At 44.3% G+C, this 18,846-nt stretch overlaps 1 protein-coding gene across 2 annotated transcripts in view; it reads right to left on the bottom strand.

Annotated features, from left to right (window-relative positions):
* GMPR (guanosine monophosphate reductase) overlaps positions 1 to 18,846 on the bottom strand; it is a 54,027-nt gene that overhangs the window by 22,892 nt on the left and 12,289 nt on the right. For both annotated transcript variants that reach the window (XM_075921203.1, XM_014579573.3), the window contains exons 5-6: positions 12,666 to 12,747; positions 5,221 to 5,327 (exon numbers count right to left, since the gene is read on the bottom strand). In XM_075921203.1, the coding sequence (XP_075777318.1) occupies positions 5,221 to 5,327; positions 12,666 to 12,747 (189 nt within the window). The remainder of the gene's footprint in view (positions 1 to 5,220; positions 5,328 to 12,665; positions 12,748 to 18,846) is intronic.

Genomic DNA, 18,846 nt, shown 5'->3' with positions numbered 1-18,846 from the left:
TTGACAATGGTTCTTTTTTTTTTTTTTCCCCCTCCAATGGATCGTGGGTCTTACAGCCAGAAAAATAGGTGGACCAAACTTCATCCCTGGTGCAATTCGTCTGGTAGACAGGGAATGAATTTGGCCCACCATGTAAAAACCGGCACCTTCTCACTCAACATATCTGTCCCCAGTTAGTCAAATCTGCCCACTATAGTCATGTAAACAAGTTTTAACTCCAGTTACCATTGCAATGTGAGAGCTAGCTGGGATCTGTTCTGTTCATATACTGAACCCTCCACTATGATGGGACTTGTCCATTCCACTTTTAAAATATCCTTCTCTTTGTAGGCAAACAGTACCACAGCCAGCTGTATTGCTACCTAATCAAGACAAGTACATGGATGAAGAGCAAATGGCTGAAAGTAAACCTGGGTATGGCAGAAGTAGCACTGGGAGGTGCAGGAAAACCATCCCAAAGGAATAATCACTATCGGATCATGACCCAAAACCAAGGGTGTCTGCCTGCAGATCATGAAGTTGGTATGTAGCTTTGGAATACTGTAACATTCCTCACATATCAGATATCAAAAACAGTCACAACTGCTAACATTGCTTCTTCCACTTATGCTCCACTCAGACAGATGCAGACTTGGCCATGGTGATCCATGTATGTGTCACCTACAGGTTTGATCCTTGTAACACACTGCACCTGGGGCTCTAAACCAGAGCTGTGAAAACCCTCAGGTAGTTCAGAACGTGGCAGACCCCCTACTTAAGCCTCCTGGGTTGATGTACACACACTACCTCAGTTTTCCAGTCACTCCTCACCCTCCCCAGCCCATGCCTGACTGAATGGTGCAGATTCGCTAAGAATTCAGGGAAGAGATCCTCACCCTCAGTCCAGTCACTTTACACTGGGTTCCTACTAGGGCTCCTAACAGGCTCGGGCCCAGCTGGAGGTGGTTCAGATACTCCAGCACACAACCGGAAGGTTATCCTCCAAGGACTGCCCCATACATCACAAGCCCTGGCTTACAAAGCTTGTCAGGGGCAGGCTGCAGAATTTCTAGGCAGTGCTGCTGCCCATATGGTAGCCAAGGGAGACACTCATAACACAAGCTGTCACATTATTGGATTCTAAAGATCACTGTTGCATCCATGGGGTGGTGGGTTTGCCCCAAAAGTCTGTATAAAGGGGGTCATGTGAGATGTTGAATGAAACCTTATGTTCTACTAATTCTGTATATGCTATTCATGTACTTGTATAATACCTGTATGTGGCGTTATAAACATGTACTCTGTGTTGATGCTGGAAAATTCTCTGTCTGAGACAGAGCAGTAGGCAAAGAATGCTCAGCCAGTGGCTATGCTAATTAGCAAGGAGACAATGAATCTCTAGGTGCCAATACACACCTGAGGAATGTGACTGATACCTGCAAACCAGCCAGGGCATAATGGCTGCCAGTATGTGAAACTGAGAGAGGTCCTCAACCATGTGACCGGCTCTGGCCAGGAGGATGCCAGGAGAGGTATCTAAGTGCCATGTGGCAACCTCCATCTTGTCTTCAGTTCAGCTCCTGATCCCAGATGCAGCCTTGTAGGGAACAACGAGCCGGAAAGAACCATGGACCCATCCTGACATAGGATGTACACCAGAGACTTATAAGATAGCAGTTTATAACATCTTTGCTAACAGCCTGCTTTGAGAACTTGGTGATTCGATGCATGTAATGTATTCTCCTTAACAACCTTACTCTCATGCTTTTCTTTCTTTTAGTAATAAACCCTTAGATTTTAGATTCTAAAGGATTGGCCCAGCGAGATCTTCTGGGTAAGATTCAGAGTGTAAATTGACTGGGACCTGTGGCTGGTTTCTTGGGACCGGAAGAACCCGTTCGGGTTAGGTGAGATTGGGTTCGATAACCCCTCACCTGTGTGTTAGGCTGACTGGAGCATAGGAAGAGCTGGGGTGTCAGAGGGGTTTTGCTCATGAGGCTTCTGGCTGACCAGATTGGCAGCTGAAGCGCTCAGTGTGACTGGTTTGTGGCCTATTTGGGATGTCCCAGTCCGGGGCTGTAAGGAGCCCTGAGTTTAAACAATTCGCCCTGAGCGGATGCCCTCAGCTGTGCCCAGACCCAGCCCGGTCCATCACACAGGTGCCCAGATTAAATTATGCTGGAAGCTTCTGTGGACTCTGAAATTGCCCAGGAGCAGGAGTGTACAAAGGTGGCTGAAAGCCATGTTAGAACTCCCTCTGCCAGGGATACTGGTTCCGTGCTGCATCTTGTCTACACCACAAGCTAAGGGTGTGATTCCCAGCTTGTGTAAACATATTTGTGCTAGCTCTCCAAAAAGCACAAGTAGCTGCAGTATCACAGGCAGCAGCGAGGTGACATGGGCTAGCCACCCTGAATAAACAGACCCTGAATAAGGGGGGTGAATCTGTACTCAGGGTGCATAGCTGTTATCTGTGTGACACTGTCATTTTTAGCACACTGCTAGCGTCAGCATGTCTACTTGATCTGGGAATCACACTGTCTGCTCAAGTGTAGACAGAGATAGAACAAAATCTCCCATCGGTTCCTGATCTTCAAAACTTTCAGAGGGTTTCATCCTATTTTAGAGATGCCTGAGCTTTCCCACAATAAAACAAAGCCTCTCTTGCGGACAGAGGAAAGAGAACTAAAGAGAAGGCCAAAATTTTAAGTAACTGGATTTTGCAAACCAGTCAGATATCATAGTGATGAGTGTGACATATATGCAAATGTGACATTAAACAGATAGCTAAGCAATAGGCCTTCAACACAATTCACAGCTAAATTCAGCCTGTAGACCCTTTATTTCTGGTAATGACACAAGAGTTGGAAAGAACCCAGCTTCAATGTTCCGATCCCAAGCAGAGTGTACAGTGCTAGCAGTTGGGAGGAAATTCTTTCTTTCTTTCTTTGCTTAACAGAACATGTTTTAGCTTGAGATCAATGAGCTGGATTAAATATGCAGCCCTACAGTCACACAGAAATGCACAGTCAAAATGGGGAGGGGAATTTGAGCCAACCACTGTTCTGACTTACTGTACTTCAATTACTGTAAAGTCCAAGTATTAAAAAAGCCCTATTATAGTGCATCCAAACACTGGATTCTTCCTCGCTATACCTCCAACTGTATCCATTAAAAATCTCTGTGCACTTTGAGCTGCAGGTGTGATTCCTAGCTCAAAGAAACGTACATACTTGCACTAGTTCTCCTCAAGCTAGCATGCTAAAAATAGAGTGTAATCACTGGTGCAAGTGGCAGGAGGCACTAATCACCCCCAAGTATTTCCCCAGCCAAGTTCTTGGGCACACATCCTGGGCAGCTAGCCCTGCCTGCTGCTCACGCTGCTGCAACTACACTGAATGTTTAGCATGCAAGTTTATTGAGAACTAGTGTGGGCATGTCTCCTCAAAGTGGGAATCACACTCCCAGCTCAACATGGAGACATTCCAGGAGGCAAGTGAGCAGTGTTTACATGGTTAGAATGTATTTAAAAACAAACAACCTTGGATCTGGGGCCAAATCAGAACACCTGATCCAAGACTTTAAGGAGTTTGAAATATGGATTTGGATCCAACTGTTGACCCCCCCCTCCCCCATCTCTATTTAAAAAAAATATTTAGAATGGTGTGAGTGGAAGAAAAAGATCGTTGCAAATTCGGGGTGGCCCTGTAAGAATCACTGCTTTGATGCCATCTGCTAGATTCGCAAGACTTCTTGATAGTGACATTGTCTTTCATATTGTTTTATTCTCTGCTGTGCCATCACCATATTTGTAAAACTACATAACTCATAAATTTATGAATAACTTTTATATGATATTTCTACCTGCTCCTGTGAATGCTGTGTAAGTGAGCCACGGACAAGAAAAAAATAGATATGAACATTAACCAGGGATACAAATATAGTTTTAACTAGTACTTGCTTTCTTTGCCCCTCCTTCTGCCTATCCCCAGTCTATTATACATGCAGTTCTAAGAAATGCAAACTATTTCAAGTTAGAACGTTTCAGAGTATCAAGTTACTAGAAAGGGGAAACATTTTCCAGCGCCTCAAGCAATCTGACTCACGTTTTTGGTGGTAATGGCAGCAGCTCGTATTCCACATCATGTGGTTCTGCAGTAACCCCTCCCTAACATTTCCACTTATTGTGGTGGGGTGAGGAACCCATGCAACGCCACTGTTTGAAATTACCTTGTCAGAACATGAGCTCCTAACAGGCTGTCTGCCTGTGAATCCCATGTCCTGCTCATTGGTTACAGCCACCCTTTTCTTTCACCCACTCAAAGTAGAGCTGTCAATTGATGTGCGTTAACATCTGCGATTAACACAGGGCAGGATTAACGTGTTAATCGCAGGCATTAATGCTATGCTGCCCTTTTGAAGTGCTGCTTTGGCGCTTCAAAGGGGCAGCGCATTAGGAGCCTGGGATCAGCTGGAGTGCCCAGCTGATCCCCGACTCTGCCTTGCACTGCCCCTTTGAAGTGCTGCTCCAGTGCTTCTAAGGGACAGTGAGGCATGGAGCTGGGGTCAGCTGGGGACTCCAGCTGATCCTGGGCTCCCCCAGTGCTGCCTCTTGGAAACGCCAGGGCAGCGCTGCACCGAGCTGGGGTCAGATGGGGACTCCAGCTAATCCCGGACTCCGTGCAGCGCTGCTCCTTTGAAATGCAGAGCCCGGGATCAGATGGGGACTCAAGCTGATCCCGGGGCTACTGCGGTGCTGCCATGCCGCCGCTGCATTTCAAAGGGGCAGCACACATGATTAATCGCGATTATATTTTTTTAATCGCTTGACAACTCTAATTCAAAGGAATATTCCTTTCTCAGGGACAGCTGTTTGTCTCCAAATCAAAAATGTTAACATGCTTTTAATTCTGTTAATTTATATCCCATTTAATTTATATCCCATATATAATTCTGTATATTTATATCTGTGGACTTTTGTAATTTTCCACTCAAAGGGTGGGGGCTGCAAAGGAAATTTTAAAAAGCACAAATATGAATTAAGCCCAATTCCCACTGAAAGTCGGCAAGAAGAGGGTATCATTTGTATCACTGCAAACCTCTGCTTGATTAACTAAGAACTACAAAAGAGAACTGAGTAAATATCACAGGAGGACATTCCTTAGTTTCAGTGTTCCTGGCTGTTTATTCAGCATTCCTGCCCCGATTTGCAGTGAGTGGTGTTTGGTAGGCTATACTCACAGAAATGATATGCCCCTTCAGGCCATGGGCAGAGTCTGCACACTCAATAACAGCACTCAGCTGAGGGTAGCCCACACCTGTCTTAATCCGGGTAGTGCACACAGAACCTACGGGAAAAGAAAATAAGATCAAAGAAATGTCACTAATAGGGCTGTTAGAAATTTTTCTGTTTGACATTAGTCTCCTCAACAAAAAATTGGGTTTTAACCTAAATGAATTATTTTCTTTAAGCAATGTCTGCCTTCCATAGAAAATTTAGAAATTTTCATCAGAAAACAGAACGTCTAAAAACCGATATATTTTTATTTTGCCAGAGTGGCTAATGGGAGTTTTAGTTCAGGTGCCTCATATCCCCATTCTCTTTTATGGGCCAGGCTCCCAGGTTGGACTTCCTCTCCTATAATGCATCACCATTGCCAGGATCTCCCATGATCTATAAGAAGGAAGATCATGCCATATGGGACATGTAGTTTTGGTGCTTCATGCAAGCATTCTCCTCTGTAGGGTAGATTCCCTGGTTGAACTACAATCCCCATGAGGCAGCACACCTACATTTTTGAACAGATATATTTTGGATCTTTGAAGAAATATTTTGATATGCCAATTTGTGCTGAAAATTCAAACATTTTCTGAAGATAATTTAGACAATTTTTCTTTCATTTTTGTTGAAATTTTCCACAGGGACAAAACCTCCATTTTTGCAGCCAGAGCAGCAACATCTGGTTGTTTAAAATAGTTGAAAACATAGAAAAATGAACAACCAATGTTAAAAAATAAGGAGAACAAAAGAAAACTGCATTGTATAATATAGTAGGATACAGATTCTGGTCATTATGTCTAATTATTAAAAATGTAAATCACTAAAACAATAAATGCCAAAGTTACCCTTGCTGTAACCTCAGAGAAATGTCTTCAATATATTTTTAAAATAAATTAAAAATCAAATAGGAAGTGTCCTTCCTGACAATGCAGCTCTAGCATGATGACCAAGACAATTTCAAAGCTGTAATAACTAGGGCTGTCAAGCGATTAAAAAATGTAATCGCGATTAATCACACAATTAAAAAATTTAATTGTGATTAATCGCGTACGCCTCCCCTTTGAAATGCCACCGCCGCATTTCTACGGGGCAGCGCTGCATGGAGCCCAGGATCAGCTAGAGTCCCCAGCTCTACGCTGCCCCTTTAAAATGCCACCTCTGGCGTTTCAAAGGCGCAGCTGCTGTGAAGATTGAGGTCATCTGGGGACTGCCCAACTGATCCTGGGCTCTGCACAGCAGTGGAACTCGGGATCAGCTGGGGGCTGCCAGCTTATTCTATGCTTCCCGCAGCAGCAGAACCTGGAGTCAGCTGGGGACTTCCCAGCGGACCCTGGGTTCTGGAGAAATGCTACTCAGGAGCCCGGGATTCCCCAGCTGACTCTGGGCTCCACTGCTCCTTTGAAACACCTGCCTCTGCACATTTCAAAGGGGCAGTGGAGCCCGGGGTCAGCTGGGGAGTCCCCAGTTGATCCTGGGCTCCGTGTTGTGCTGTCCCTTTGAAGGGCCGCAGTGACACTTCAAAGGGGCAGCGCAGCATTAACACCTATGATTAACGCATTAAAAAATGTAACACGTTAATCCTGGACTGCGTTAATCGCAAGCTTTAACGCATGTCAATTGACAGCCATAGTTATAACAAAGATTCTAATTTCCAGTTTCATCATGAAATCAAACCCAGGTTCCAAAGCCCTAATCAACATATACAAGGAAAAGTAAAAACAGCAACTTCCATTGATCTTTCACAGGAGTAAAGATATTTAAACACTAGACTAAAAACTGGATGGAAAATTAATTTAAATAGAACCTTCACTGGTAACTATTTAGCTGCCTTAAGCTTTAAAATTTAGCACTGTTTTCAGTTTTCCCCTTGAAACAGAATGGGAGTTTGCCTGATTAAAAAAATTCAAAAGCAAAACCTTAAGATTTGATTTTATGTGAGGGAACTTTGTTACTTCTATGCTGGATTACAATTGAGCATCTTTTTTAACAAATCTACCAATGGATAGAACATTGACTGTTAATTGCCTCCACTTAGATACTAGAATCGTGGAATCATAGAATAGTAGAACTGGAAGGGACCTCGAGAGATCATCAAGTCCAGTCCCCTGCCCTCACGGCAGGACCAAGCACCATCTAGATCAACCCTAATAGATGTCTGTCTAACCTGCTGTCATGATCATGAGGGTTAGCCAGCAGCCTGGGGACTAAGGGGTTAACTATGTCCCTTACCTAGCCAGGTGGAGTGGCCAATAGGAATGTAGGTAGGAATTTCAAACTGGGACAAAGGAATTTTTGGTTTTTCCCTCCTTTGCTCTGGGCAGTTCTCTCCATCTATTGAGGGGGGACAGACACTATGTCTCCCTCTAAGAAAAGACTCTTTCTTCACTTTCTCTAAATAGGGTAAAGTTTAGATAAATCCGTTAGGTTTCATTGTTTTATGGTTTGGGTATGGGATCTGCTTTCTGTGCACTTTTAAAAAGATGTTTTGGCTTTTCTTTGTTATTAAGTTCTAGGCCCATGGAGTTCTTCATGAGTATATTTTGTTACTTTTCCATCTAATTGTTATGCTTGCAACAGGAATAGTGTGGTGATAATAAAAGTTTTCTCTTTTCCTTTTATTAACCTGGTATTGGCAAATTGAGGTGTCCTGCTTTTTACTTTAGGGGTGAGATTTTCCCAAATGGTCTATCCCCTGGTTTCTTTATTAATTTGGATGGTGGCAGTGGAAGTTTTATTCCCAAAATCTAGGGCTTTAAGATTCTGAGGGGAAGTTTTATAACAAAGCCTGGTAGATAAGGTTTTGGGGTACACTTGCTGGCCCCTATTTCTGCATTTATCGTGCCAGAGTGGGAAAAGAGCCATGACAACTGCTCTTAAATATCTCCAATGATGGAGATTCCGATGTCACAGACTAAAATAGTTCTGTCATGATTCACCTGTATTGTAGACATTACACCTCAATATCTCTGCTGTTTGTTGAAAAGTATCTTATGGCCCTCCTACTTCCTATTTTTCTGTACACAATTCCAGCTCTTATTACATCACTTGCTGCTCTCAAATTATCTGTTCACAGAGTTCATCACACAAATTAAAAGGCTTCATGGGCCTGTCCCTAGGTGTTTTAGTCAGTGCTACGTTGGCCAATCCATTTGGTATTTTCAAAATTAAACCCAATCGCATCTGTTTTTACATTTCCCTCTGCTTTGCACTGTGGTCCAGTGGCAAAGCCCTGAATCAGGCTTAAGAAGAGCTGCATTCTGTTCTCAGCTCTGCTGCTGACCTACTGGTGACCTTGGGCAAGTAACTTTGCCTTTCTGTGCCTTAGTTTCTCTATCTGTAAAGTGAGGCTAATGATACCTACTGTGTAACATGCTCTGAGAACTACCAATGACAAGCACTGAATGAAAGACAGGTATTATTAGAACCTATTTGCTGTTTTTCTGTTTAGGGCTCTGGAATATTTATGTCTAAGTGTTTTCTAATGATCTGCAATTGCAGCTATTAACAAAGCAAGGCAGGTTTCTATGAGATGACGAAGAGAAATGGAAAGACACAAAAGGACCCAGGCATGCCCCTGTTGTATAGTCAACACCCAGTGACTAAGGGTTTGCCAGCACTCTAAACAAAGAGAAAAAAAAAGGCCAAGACTTGCAGCAGTGAGTTACAAAAACAAAAGACCAGTCTGTGGGGTAATAGGAATAATATACCTATTTGGGCCTGATCTGGAGCCCAGGCTTGGAAACCCTTCCCTCTCTGCCCCCGGGTTTCAGAGATCAGCCTCTAGGAGCCCCTAGTCAGCGGATCCAGGTTTTGATTCATGGCCACAGATCTTTTCTTGGCAGTGTAAACGTAACCCCTAAGACAGGGGTTTTCAAACTCTGTGTAGCAGCTTTTAAGTGCTGTCCGTAAGACACTTTGTTTACCTGTGCCTCTGCAGGTATGGGCAATCGCAGCTCCTGTTGGCTACAGACCGGCCGTTCCCAGCCAATGGGAACTACAGAAAGCAGTGTGGCCTGAGACACCACTTCCTGCAGCTCCCATTGGCAGGGAATGGCGATCTGCGGCCAAAGAGAGCTGTAAGCGCCAGCATCTGCAGAGGCGCAGGTAAATATTGCATCTTGTGGCTAAGCTAGCGGCTTCCCCTTGCAAACTGCAACCCAGAGTTTGAAAACTACTGCTCTAAGACACAGGAACACGGGGTAGGAGACAGAAGAAGAGGAAAGAAATTCTAGCTGTATATCTAGATAGCAATAACAGGGAAGAGAACAAGGAAAAATGAAAGACTCTATAAAGTCCTGTGGGATCCTCCCACGTGGATTTAATTTACCCTGGAAATTGCTACAGCGATGGGCACCTAAGAAACCATTAACATTACACAATAAAACTACTAAATATTAATGTTTTGTACTTAGTGCTTTTTTGTCTACAGATCTCAAAGCTATTTGAAGAAGAGGGCAAGGCGGCAATCTGATCTTAATATAGTTTTATAAATGATTTAGTGATTTGCACTAAGTTTGTTAGGCAAGCGATGAAATAAGAGCGCCTACCCTGAACAATGTATCCTCAGGAGAATTAACTGAGATGATTCAGCCTGTCTTTTTTGTAACAGGATGCAGCAAGTCTCAGCAGCAGTCCTGATCTTAGCATTGCCAATGATTGTGCCGACATCACCATGCGTCTGATCTCACCCACGCATTTTTAGCTCAGAAAAACACACTGAAGCAGATTCCAAAGCCAGAAGGGACCACTGTGATCGTCTGGTCCAACTTCCTGTATAACAAAGGCCATAGAACTCACTCAAACTAACTCTGTCTGAGACAGAATATATCCTTTAAAAAATATCCAATCTTCCGCATTTAACCACAGAGTCTTGTTCTTGCACAGTCTGCTTTTTGCTCCCCGGGTAGCTAACTACAGACCACAGGCAATGTGTGTGGGGAGTGGTGCATGCAGATGCCCCTATTCACCTCCCACAGCAGGAGATCCGGCCCCAGCAGTTCAGTCTTCTCTGCACTGTCTCCCCCTCCCTGCTTCACTCACTCACTGGCATTGGTGAAGGTACAGGCCAGATGGCTCCAGCCCATGTGGCACCACTCCTCGCAAATTATCACCCCAACTTCCTCCTTCCTTATTTGCTTTTTAATTAGATAAATAATACATTTTAAAAAATGTCATTGGCAACGGTTAATTCAGCTTGGCTTTACTTTTACATCACTCCTGCATTTTCTAACCTGTTGCTTTTTTTGTGATATACACGCATGATATTCCGTTCCTACATGCTCTCTGTTTACTCCTAATAACCTATATGTGACGGGGTATGCATACCCCACACTGAAATAGGAAGGGTTAAAACCCTGTGGGCAGAGGAAGTTCCGCCCCTCCACCCAGACTGGGCATGCTCCAAATGCTGGAGCAGTATAAGAAAGGACAGCTCAGCTCAGTCTGGGTTGGATGCAGGAGGAGGAGGACCACCTCTAGCAGGAGCTTAGGAGAAGTCCCAACCAAGGACCCAGATGACAGGCTCCAGAGCCCCAGGAGACCACCCCAAGCCGCCAACACAGGAGGAGCCCCAGGGAGAGGGCTGGGGAACCAGAGAACCCAGAGACTACGTGGAATATCCCTTTGCCACCTGAGGTAGGAAGTGACCTAGGGAGGGTGTGGGAGTGATATCTCCTACCTGAGTGAGCTTGGTGTGTTGCAGTTGGATTCCCTGTTAAGCGAGTGGTGGAGAACTCTGCCATTCACAAGGCCCTGGGTTGGGGTCTGGTGGAGTAAGGTGGGCCTGGGCCCTCCTACAGAGGCTGTTGCCCTAAACCCTCACAGACTCTAGCCATTGGGCTGTGCTGCCCTGAGCTAAGGGCTGCCATAAGGACTGACAGAGGTTGCTGATGACCCAGCAGCCAACCAAGTGACATCCACACCTCTGGCTACCCAGCTACTACTCCAATCAATATCTGTACTTTCTTCCTCCTTGCTGTCCACAGTCTTACCTTTGGCTGTTCCACTATCCCTTACTATATCTTTATTTAGCTAATTTTCTTTGTCTTTGTATATTGGAACCAGACATGAGTTTTCACAAGTTTCTCAGAACTTTCTCCCCTCATCTCCTAGCTTATAGCTCATCTTATCAATCATACCAGCCTTGATCCCACTAGGTTAATACCCTAAGTACTCAAGCGGAGTCCATCAGTCGAGATGAGTTTTCTTTCTGTGAATGCCTCCCACTGCTTGATCATCTCAAAATCCTCCTCATAGTCCTTGAGCCATCTGTTGATTTCCATTATCTTGTGACACCTGTGCCCTCCTTCTTGAGGGCCTGGAATCATTCCACTGAAAATCACCTGAGCTTCCACTTCATTACGCATCTTATCAAGCTGCATGTAGTCTCCCTTGATCCATTCCAACAGGAATCTAGCAGTGTCATTAGTCCTGACATGGAATCAGCAGATGTTTCCCCTCTCCCATCAAGATCCTTTTAATCTTCACATTCATATCTCGTAAATGAACGCTCTGTTTTCTCGATCTGGTCTGATGAAACCTGTGTCAATTCTTCTGAGTAGTCTTTTCCTCTGTGTTGTCCTCCTGGTCACATTTTTCTTCCATGGATTACCCTCCTTTTCTGACAGCCCTCCTTTTAAGCCCTTTTATTTGGCAGCTGCCTGGAAATTTTGACATGTCTGTGCCACCTTCTATCTTGCATTACACCTTCACACCTCCATCTAAATTCCATCATCTCCATCTAATCCTGGGATCTTCTCTACCATGATCACTCTCAGGTGACCTTTCATGCATGAATGGTTTCCATCAGATACTTGCTCAAGGATGTTATACATCCTGCAGCTTCTGCAGCTGAACATCTTTGTCTACTGTCCTCCATGTGTCACTGCTAGTGCTGACTCAGTAGCCATCCCTGTCTTATTCTAGACCCTATTCCGAGACAGAGAAAAAAAGAAAGGGAAAGGAAGGGGAAGCCCCTCAAATTTCTACTTAAATTTCTACAAAATTCCCAAAGGAATGTTTGCTAATTTTTAAATCATTTGTATGTCCCTTTCATGATTATATCCTGTCCATTATCTCTCACACATATTGTCTCTGGGAATGGGCTCTATGACTCTAGTAACATGGGCCCTGGCACCTTTAAAAAGTGTGAACCTGTGCACAGGTGAGTGGCGGTGGCATACCCATTGGCAGGGCTCGCCAAGTCACGGCGAGCCCCCTCGCCAGCCGCGCAGTTCGCGCTGTACACTGTACACACTGCTGTGCGTCTGTGTCGGCTGTGCCGGCTTGTAATCTACTCACCACGGGAGAGTAGATTACATTAATTGTCGAGCCTTGCCCATTGGGTTCATTGAGGCAATAACTCCCGCCACCCACTTCTTCACCTTTCAATTCAGATTTCACTTACCAGGTCCAATACCCACTTTAATAATATCTGCTCCAGAAAGAATAAGTTCCTCCACCATCTCTCCTGTCACCACATTACCTGCCTGAGATAGAAGCAACAATATTACATAAGGGAGATTTTAAAGCTATGTGTAGTAGAAGATACTGATCGTTTTTATACTAGCTGATATGCCAGGAGGGGCAAACAGTTAACATCACTCATTGGGGAATTGTATTCCACTTATCATTAAAATATAACTGTTGTCCACTGTCCACTCCATATAAATTATGGAGATAGTACAAATACCTTCTGGATTCAAATGAGATTAGTGACTGCCCAAACATAATATCTAAATTTAAGAGAGATTTGGAATCTAAGCCCAATCCTGGATTTCAATTTAGTGGTTGTTCTCTTGTTCAGCAGTTGGTTGCATTAAAACACCAGATGCTAACAATCTCTAACTTTCATGGGTGAGTCTGCAGCTGAGGCCCATCTGTAAATGAGTACCCTTCCCTTGTGCTAGGATACAAAAGGTTTGCTTACTGAAGAACAATAGATGCTAAATATGGGCATACAAAGCAAAAGAACACCACCTTTTCCTCTTTCAAAATCGATGCATATATACAGAATTTTCCTATAGAATATCCTGGTAAAGCAGTCTTGATTGCTAAATGCAGTTACCGTTGCAGCATATTTTTACTGCAAACCCCATGCACTAAAATGGCAGTAATTAAAAGACACCATAAGGTCTCGCTATAGGTTGGTCTATATTAGAAAATGTTCGCATTTACCATACACCAGTTCTAGGATTTAAGAGGTTTGTAAATGCTTCTGGTCCATATTCAGAAGCGCTCCAAACATTTCATAAGCATTCGAAAGGCTGCTATAGCACCACTAACATCCTGTAAGCACATATTCCTGTAAGCACATCTGCCTACACCACTTTTATATGACCAGTAGATTTTGGTGAAGTGGACACATAATTAAGTCACAACAGATGTCCTGAGGCATAGGGGGAATTAGAAAACACATTAATTAAGGAAGTTACCAACCATAATATTCAATGGTATATCTTGCAGTACTGAAGTAGTAGAGAAAATCCAATGTGCAGTAGAACCAGTTTTTAATAAAGGCAAGGAGAGAGACTCTGGCAATTACCATCCCATAAGTCTAACTTCTTCCTACATCAGTGAAATAATTTGAACCGGGACTCCTTTTAAAAATCACTATGGGTTGGATCTGCAGTTTATGTAAACTGGCGTTAGTAGGTTTGGAGTTATACACCAGCAATGGATCTGGCACTACAAATCAATGACTCTGTGATTTCAATTAAAGTCACATTATACAGACCCGGAATGCATCACATTCTCTACAAAGAGACAGAATTATGAGCAACACCCCAGTTAAAATTGTGGCCTCACTGAAGTCCCTGGGCATTTCAGTATTGACTTCAGTGGGGGCAAAATTTACCCCAGAGATGATAAATAATCACAACCGTTTAGAGATTTACAAAATTAGTGCACACTGTGAAGGTAATACATTTGGATGTTAAGAAAGCATTTGATAGCGTGTCTAATATTTCTCTCAAGAAATCCTACTAGACAAGGTGGGTGAGGTAATATCTTTTGTTGGATTAACTTCAGTTGGTCAGAGAGACAAGCTTTTTGAATCATGCAGAGCTTTTCTTCAGATGTGGGGAATGGTGCTCAGTGTTTCACAGCTAAATACAAGGTGAAACAGATTGTTAATGGGAACTAACACATTGCAAGAGGTCATTCACAATGAAGTGTGTACGTAACACGCCAACCCGAGACAAAGAAGGAAGAGTGGGTTACTGTGTGTTGTAGTAAGACATCAAACTAATGTTTTTACTGGCGTCTATGATTTTTGGTGTCTAACACAGTTAGGAATTTAAGCTCTGAGGCTTGCCTTTCAAAAGCGTTATGCAGGTTAGGTTTCCTTTGAGGATGAGGACTGAGAGGTCAGATGTGGAGGGATTCTTTCGTGAAAAGTGTTCACCACCGTGGGATAGTGTTTTTTGTCTTTTAACATGTTCCTGTGTGCCTTCATTTGAGAGCACCGTAATTGTCTAGCTTTATCCACATCTTTGTTGAGGCATTTGATGCAGTGGATGAGGCACAGCACATGTTGTGATAAGCATGCGTGGCAACTATGGATCTTAAAAGGAGAGCTGGGGACAAGGGGCTGATCATGAAGCAGTGGAGATATAATTTCAGGCTTTACATCTGTGGTGATGGCAGGGGCCTGGTGTCTCTTCAAGTTGTTGTGTCCTGGTCTGTGGCGAGCTTGCTACTGATGACAAAGCTTAGCAAGGTTAGGGTGTTGGCTGATGGGCAGAAAAGGAGGGTTCAGGAAAGATTTCTTTCAGGATATGGTTCCCATCAGGTATAGGCTGTAACTATTTGATGATACTCCATATAGGTTCCAGTGTGGGATGGTAGATGACAACTAGGGGTGTGTTGTTAGTGGTCCTCTCCCCCCCAATTGAAGCAGGTTCTCTCAGGAACTAGACTGGCCCATTCCATGATGCTATTTACTTTTCTGATGGAGTATCCTTGTTTGGTGAAGGCAGTTTTAAGTGTATTAAGGTATGTATCCTAGACTTTCTACTCAAGAGCATATTCTGTGGTATTATGGTGTGTTTGGGGTGGTTGTTAGATCTGTGGCAGTAAGTGTGGTGATCTGTGGTTTTCTAGTTTATTCTGTATATTCCATTGTTGAAGCTGATCATGAGGCCCAGGAAGTTGATGCTAGTCTGGGAATGTTCTAGAGAAAATATGATTAAGGTAGTGGTTGTTAAAGTTGAGGTGAAAGTCAATGACAGAGTTTAGATTGTCTGCCCAGCGGATAAAAATATCATTGTATCGCCGGTGTATTTTTGGTTTCATTTTCCTAGAAATTCTTCTTCCAGGTGGACCATGAAGAGATTGGCATATAGGGAAACCATCCTAGTATTGGTGATTGTTCCCAAGGTTTAGGAAAAGGACTGATTGTTGAATGTAAAAGTCATTATGGGTGAGGCTGAAATGGTTGAATTTGGTGTTCGGGTCATATATCTAAGTGTTGTCCACTGTCTCATAAATATTTGAGGCAGGCAGTGATGCTGTCATGGTGAGGAATGTTGAGGTACAGGGAGGTGACATCCATGATGGCAAGAAATTCTCGATATTGTGGAGTCTTGGAAGGAAGCTGATAGTGTCCTAGAGTAGGGCTACTCACATGTAGCCTGTGGCCCATTTGTTTGCGGCCTGCGGTGCGGTTTGGGTTTACTTGGGGCTCAACATGTGGCCTGCGGGTGGGAGCCAAAACAAAAAAATAGTCAATATAATGGTCTTCTGTTGATATGCGTTTTAGCAATTCCTGGATTGTCATTGCTCATTAAAAGTGCTGTCATATGGATAGAAATCGGGTAAATATTGCATTTTATTAATATCAAGAGAACTGACTTAAATGGGGCCTGCATGTTGTGTAGTCTTGCCTCAATCTTTGTATTCATGCCCATCAGTGTGAAAGAAGCTATTTGCATATATTTGCGCATATATTTGCATGCAACCATACTTAAGTTGCAGCTCTCAGCACGTGCTGTATCATTGTGGCCCCCAGAACTTCCAAAGTTGAGTAGCTCTGTCCTAGAGGAAGCTATCCCTGTGGCAAATAGTTCAAAGATGGTTTCTGCAATTCCCTTGATGAAGAGTTCTATGGCCAGACTTGATGGGCCTGCCTGGATTCCATTGTTTGTGTATCTTCGGAAGCCTGTAGAAAGTCCCTGGGATGTCTTTATAAGGGATGAGGTTGTAGAGCAGGGCTACTTAACACCGTTTGTTTTCGGCCTGCAGTGTGGTTTGGGTTTACACAGGGCTCAACACTTGGCCTGTGGGCAGGATCCTTTGAACATGGCCTCCACTGGGAACACACTCCACAATGGTGAGGCGTCTCCCAGGAGGGTAAGCACTGAAAGACACAAGTGGACGGGCTGGCTGGATCAGACAGGTACAGGGTGTCGGCATTTCTAGCCCCTAAGGAAGAGGTGCCGGGAGCACCGAGGCATTGTGGGAAGTGGTGGCTGCTTAGCCTTGTGGGCAGAGTTTGAGAGGTGCTGACTGGCTTTCACTGGCCACTTCTGGTGCCATGGCTTAATCTTTGTATTCATGCCTGGTAGTGTGAAAGAAGCTATTTGCATGTATTTGCATACATATTTGCATGTATATGCAACTGCATTTAAGTTGAGGTCCTCGGCATGTGCTGAGAGTATCGTTGTGGCCCCCAGGGCTTCCAAAGTTGAGTAGCCCTGTTGCAGAGTTTCTCTTAGAGTTGTTTGGGGAAAAGACTGATAGCCTTTTATTCTTGAGTGAACTGCGATGTGGGGGGTCTTCTTTGAGTTCTTTATAATACAGTGTAGGTGGCATCGGACCGCTGTTGATTGCCCTCCTTGACAAAGTTATCATGTTTGAGGACTATTACAGTGGCCCTTGTCTGTCGGTTTGTTCAGTATTGGCTGGATTTCAGGGAATGTGTAGTTGTTCCCTCGGCAGCGGAGAGATTATGGCAGATGTGATGTTTGTAAAGGATTTCACACACTATTTTTTCCTTAAACAATCAATGTAGTGATCAAATCTGTGGTCTTGGCCTGCCGGATAACGTGGGGCACTTCATTTTCCCTCTGTGTCTTAGTTCTCAACCTGTCGTGACCCCAGCTCCACGGCACTTCAGCATTTTAAAGGGGCAGTGCCGCACAGCTGATCCCAGGATCTCTCATAGAAGCAGGGGGGAAGGGGAAGGGGAGAAATTGACTAGTCAACAGACTATCCGATAAGCAAATGCTTATCAGATAGTCAACTAGTCCTTAACATCCCTAGTCTGGAGTTGATAAGGCATCAGGGAATTATGTCCTAGTGGCCAGAGTCAGTAGGGCTTCCCTGGGCTACAGGAAAGCACAGTCCAATGGCCAGATTCATCACAGAGCAGCCCCTCATCACAGAGCAGAGTGGCCCTATAGCAATTCCTTGAGACAGGAAGGGCCTGCCAGTGGTGGGATGGCATCCCATGTAGCAGGCCCAGGCCCGCTCCTTCAACTGGGCCCTAGCTCAGGGTCCTAGCAGTGGTGGAGTGGTCAGGCTCTAGGGCAGTGTGGAAACTCCCCAAAACACTGATTCTCTCTGGTGGGAGATACCACTCACGCACCCTCCCTGGGCCACTTCCAACCATGTCTCTTGCTGGTTGGATGGGTGGGATGCCTCCAGGGTCTTGGAGCTCCTCAGGCGTCGGCTTTAATCTCCCCAGAGCATCCGCAATGGGCTCCAGGCTGTTCTACAGCTGGGGCTGACACAGCATGTCCTTCTTCCTCAGCAGTCCACCCAGATTGTGCTGGGCTATTCCCTTTTATCTGGTGGCAATTAGAGTATGCCCAGCAGTGACAGGAATGGGACTTCTGCAGCTAAGAGCACTGATTTAACCCCTCCATCTCTAATGCGGGGCTAGTTCACCCCATCACAAATCTCATAAAAATCCCACTCTCCAAAATTTCACTGCACAACAGACATCCTTCTGCCAGCACATAGGGCAAAGGCCAATGTGGTGCCCCAGGGTGTGTAGCATAGAAACAGAAGCTGTCTTGCACAGTACATTACAGACTTGCAGCTGGACCTGTTACATATCCCATGGGAAAAGACATTCCCTGAGACCCTGGTTCATGTTACAGTTTTGAACTCTACTCCTAGTGCTTGCCAACTGTGGGAGGTCATTCTGAGGAGAGAGAATACAGCAGCTTGGAAGGTCCTGGAGGTCACTTTCGCTACTAGAACACTGTTATATTTAGACCAAGCATTCACAGCTAGAGCTTTCATTTTTGAGCCCATACGAGTACAGAGAACACTGCAGGAGTAGAACAGAAGCATAAAAGCAGTCTGAAGATACTAATTTGAGGATGAGGGTAGAGCTGGATCAGAGGCTATGGGCTGTCTGGGCATTTGAAGGTTTAGGAATGTATGGAGGCTTTCAAGAGGAAAGTATTGCTCTGAATTTGTTCATAGGCTTTTAGCAGTATCTCTGTACAAGAGATCAGAAAAGCAGTCATCCTCATGTAGGCTAGTGTAATTCAGATATGAGCCAGGGCTGCATATGTGGTGCAGTTACTAAAATTGGATTTATAATTCAATATAATAATTTGAACAACAACCGTAGA

This window comes from Pelodiscus sinensis, chromosome 2, assembly GCF_049634645.1.
Source record: "Pelodiscus sinensis isolate JC-2024 chromosome 2, ASM4963464v1, whole genome shotgun sequence".
NCBI classification, from domain to species: domain Eukaryota; kingdom Metazoa; phylum Chordata; order Testudines; family Trionychidae; genus Pelodiscus; species Pelodiscus sinensis.
This window is presented reverse-complemented; position numbering and strand designations above follow the sequence as displayed.